At 38.0% G+C, this 4,181-nt stretch overlaps 1 protein-coding gene across 1 annotated transcript in view; it reads left to right on the top strand.

Moving 5' to 3' along the window:
- Positions 1-3,188, top strand: part of MED6 (mediator complex subunit 6) — a 9,965-nt gene extending 6,777 nt beyond the window's left edge. Inside the window, exons 4-8 of the mRNA XM_009868139.1 lie at positions 105-187; positions 901-1,009; positions 1,232-1,347; positions 2,069-2,096; positions 2,689-3,188. Of these exons, the coding sequence (XP_009866441.1) occupies positions 105-187; positions 901-1,009; positions 1,232-1,347; positions 2,069-2,096; positions 2,689-2,819 (467 nt within the window). The 3' untranslated portion in view covers positions 2,820-3,188. The remainder of the gene's footprint in view (positions 1-104; positions 188-900; positions 1,010-1,231; positions 1,348-2,068; positions 2,097-2,688) is intronic.
- The last annotated feature ends 993 nt before the right edge of the window (positions 3,189-4,181 follow it).

Below are 4,181 nucleotides of genomic sequence, written 5' to 3'. Positions count from 1 at the left end.
GCATTTCCTGCTGTCACTACTGAAATTCAGCAATAAATACAGTCTTCAGCTGGACCTTTAAACTGACCCTGTCTTGTCTTTTTTTTTTTTTTCCCTTCCCACAGTTATTCCTTTGGCTGACTACTATATTATTGCTGGAGTGATTTATCAGGCACCTGACTTAGGGTCTGTCATTAACTCCAGAGTGGTAAGTATTCTGTGCATTTGACATAGAGCGATTTGTATCTCTTTTTACTTGTGGTTGTTCCTCAGGCCGTTTAAATCCCTCCTTTACGGTTTTGAGGAAAGAATTTGTGTGTGTGTGTGTAGTATACAGTAATTTAAAGCAATGCTTGCTGGTTAATATGATGTGCATCCTACATGGAAACAAAAGATCCTGGGAGAGTGTAGTATGGTCCAAAAAGTACGATGAAGAATCAGAATAACTGAAGCTACAAAACTGGCACAACAGCATGATGTTCAAACAAATAATCAAAAGAAAAATGACGTGACAAATACATATGAAACTAATTAAATATATACTCTGTGACACTTGCTTTGGAATGTTAAAGTAATGTAATACTTCTCTTTAAATGAGGCTTATGTTTTTAAGTTGATATGGTATTTATTTTTAAATTGGATTTCTTTTAAAATTGGCTTGATTTGATTACTTCTGTTTCAGTAAACTACTGCATTTTGAAGTTTTTTTTTTTCTCTGTCAGTTTAGTAGAGCACTTCAGAAGAGGTCTTGTAAGAGCATATTAAAGACATTATGTTCTTAGTTCAAAACTAGATGTCCCAAGTTCCTTTCCCAGAACAAAATGAATATGGAATACTAATTTTAAAATCTCTTCTTTCAAAATTTTTTATTGTATTTTCTCCTTAAATTCTGAATGCTACCTTACGTTCTTGTTCTGAAAGCTCACTGCAGTGCATGGAATTCAGTCTGCCTTTGAAGAAGCTATGTCCTACTGTCGCTATCACCCGTCCAAGGGCTACTGGTGGCATTTCAAAGATCAAGAAGAACGAGGTATGGTTTGTGAGTTGCTCCTGCATACTTTGGGAGAGGGAAAGTGATACAGTGAAAAACTTGAGACAGTGCACAGTGACGATGTAGAGATGAGGTTAAGTGTATGTCTGTCTGAAGGGTAATTGTAGAGGAGAGATGAATACCAACTTGTCATACAATAAAAAGCTGAGGAGAGAACAGAACTTCTAATACAGCTTTCTTTTACATTTCTGTGACTTGCAGAGAAAGCTAAACCAAAAGCCAAGAAGAAAGAAGAACCAAGTTCTATTTTCCAAAGGCAACGGGTAGACGCTTTGCTTTTAGATCTAAGACAAAAGTTTCCGCCCAGATTTGTTCAGGTATGACACTTCTAAGCCATAGTGTTACCGTAACTTACTTAAAACTTAAGGCAGTCATACGTACTTGAGAAGCTGAAACTGAATGGGAATCTTGTGTGCTTTCTGCGATAGTAACATGGATTAGATAATACATTTGAAATGGAAGGCTCTGATTAGAGTATAGGATTCCGCTTTGTAATTGCAGAAGTCGTTAAGACCTTTGAAAGAGTGAATCTGTTCTTGTCAACTGTCAGATTTTGCTGCTGCTTACAGTTGCCTGCTTTGTGAGCTCAACCAAGCCACCACAGCTATTTTATTTTAGTTGCTCCATTGTTCTGGAGGTTTGTGAATTAGGGTGGAAATTCTTGGCGTCCTGTGAAGTTGTTGTGATTACCTCTGATCATCTCTAGTAGCCGTTTGTTCCACCAGGTCTGCTTGGGAGCAAAGGAAGTTATGTTTACGGCATCATTTACTCTTCAGGTGTGGGAAAGACTGGCTAACAGCCTATGTTTTGCTTTTAGTGCTTTTCGGGTGTCAGAGATAAAAAAAAAATAGGTGTTATAAAATGTTAATTGGATTCTGTTTAAAGTGTATTTAGTGATCGCTTCTGCCCTCAACTCTTTAAGAGCACATTGCTTGGTTTATATTCCCAAATGAATAGTAGGAAGGGTTGAGAATTATTACGTTGGTTCACTGATGTGGTTTTTTTGTGTTTCTTTTTTTTAATTTCCTTCCCCCACAGCAAAAGCCTGGAGAAAAGCCTATCCCAGGTAAAACTCTTAGTATTTTTCACAAGACTTAAAATATGAACTCTCTATAGCACTGACTTCTATTTGCCTTATAAGCTCCTTGCTGTTGCTACTGAGGTGATTAGCAATTCTGGCATTGCCTAGTTGTGCAAAGTGCTTTTTAAGAGCAAAATAATAGGTAAGAGTTCTCTGACAGAGCAAAATTGAAAAAAAAATGTGTATTCTGCTCATGCTCCTTCTATCTGTAAAACTATTTCCTGAAGGTCTAAATGCAGGAAATGGTCCTTGGAAGCAGGAGGAGGGTGAAAGGGTGAATGAGGGAACAGTTTAGATGCTGACTTCAGTCCAGCATTGTAGTGATTTTTGCTCAAGGAAGCATGTGAAGGCTTTGAGTTGATCATAAGCAACCTCAAAATGGGAAAAGCATAAACTGTATCTCTTCAATCTGTTTCACTATTTTACCTGTATAGATATGAATTTAGTCCTTGGCCGTTCTTATGCCTTTGAAATTAATTTTGCCCCTTTGACATCAATGATATTTTCTAAGTCTTCTGAACAGTATTTTAGGAATAAAAATTGGAGGTTTAACTTTCTTTTGCTGTTACTTCTTAAGTGGATCAGATCAAGAAGGAACCAGAACCAACCCCTGAAGCTGTCAAGCCAGAGGAAAAAGAGACTGTAAAGAATGCTCAGCAGAGTGCTAGCACTAAAGGACCGCCTGAAAAACGGATGAGACTGCAGTGAAGGGAGAAGTCTTACACATCTGGATTAGTCAGTAACTGGAAAACGGGAGATTCTTGCTCCCCTGTTTCTTTACATTTAAGCACTTTTGCTGAGACTGAAGATTTAGGGACTGAAGTCCCCGTAACAGCTTGTTGCTTGGAAACTGGTCACACAGTTGTTAATGTCAGGATGTGAGCTGCTTCAAAGAAGGTGTTTTCAGTTTTCATATTATTTGGAATGTTGGGTTCTGAGATGTTTTGCAGCCTCCTGAAATCTTTACAAACTCTTACTCCCTTGTGTCTTGGTTTCCTATGTAAAAAGCGAAAACTTTTATATATATAAAAAAAAAAAATATGAATTCTTGGCAAATAAAACTCCTGGCTGCTGGAATTGCCTTTCTTTAAGTGCTTACTTTGTTAGTAGCAAATATGCAATATGTGCTGGCAGCATTTTTTTTTGCTTGGGTATCGGAATATGTTATGTGCTATTTTCAGGAAGAAAAGTTCAACTAAAGATTTGAGGCTGCTTGCTATATATTGCTGTGCCTTTAGTATGCTTGAGAGACAGATAAAAGATTCGATAACTGGAGGCTCAAATCCATGTAGTTGGATGTCAAGCTGCCCTCAGTCTCTCAGTGTTCTTGGGCACTCATTTTACTAAATGACTAAGCTGGTCTTCCCTTACAAAAGCTAGTGTTCTGTGAGGCAGATTTGTGATGGCGTAAACCAGGCTGAAATGTCTTGCTGTTGCACGCTCAGTGAAGCTGTTCATATGTCTCCTTTTTTTTGTTCGCCATAGCTCAAATATATCGATTCCATCTCTTCCTCTATTCTTCTAGCACTTTCTTGGTGCATCTGGTCACGTTGATTAGTTGTCTGCCTTTTAGATCTGAGGAGGTAGGACAGTGGAAGAGAAACATCACTGACAGCTCTACACTGCTGTTTAAGCATGTTGCTTCCTCCCCTGCAGAAAAATCAGTCATCCATCATCCCTTGCAAAGAAATGACTGTTAGTTTGGTTGGGGTTTTGTTGTGTTCTTCTGATTGAAGTAATGGAGTGATCCTTGAAATAGTTTGCTTTCGTTTCACAGCTATTACCTGCTTTTTTGTAGTAAACTGTAGTAAACGAGCAATGTAGATAGGAAGGAAGACTAAGAAATGCTTAGATAGCTGTGTCAAATCTATTTTGAGGTTGTCAGAGCAACTTTTTTTCAGCTCCAACTGAATCGCTGTTGAATGATAGAAAGACCCTGTAATCCAAAGCTGTAATGTTAAAGGTGTAGATAAGCCAATAGGTGTTTGCTGTTGGTGTAGATACAGACCTAAAATTCATTTTATTTCATACCATGTGGGTTGCATGTGAACAGTTATTTTTCCAAATGTT

This window comes from Apaloderma vittatum, unplaced genomic scaffold, assembly GCF_000703405.1.
Source record: "Apaloderma vittatum isolate BGI_N311 unplaced genomic scaffold, ASM70340v1 scaffold43304, whole genome shotgun sequence".
Classification (NCBI taxonomy): domain Eukaryota; kingdom Metazoa; phylum Chordata; class Aves; order Trogoniformes; family Trogonidae; genus Apaloderma; species Apaloderma vittatum.
This window is presented reverse-complemented; position numbering and strand designations above follow the sequence as displayed.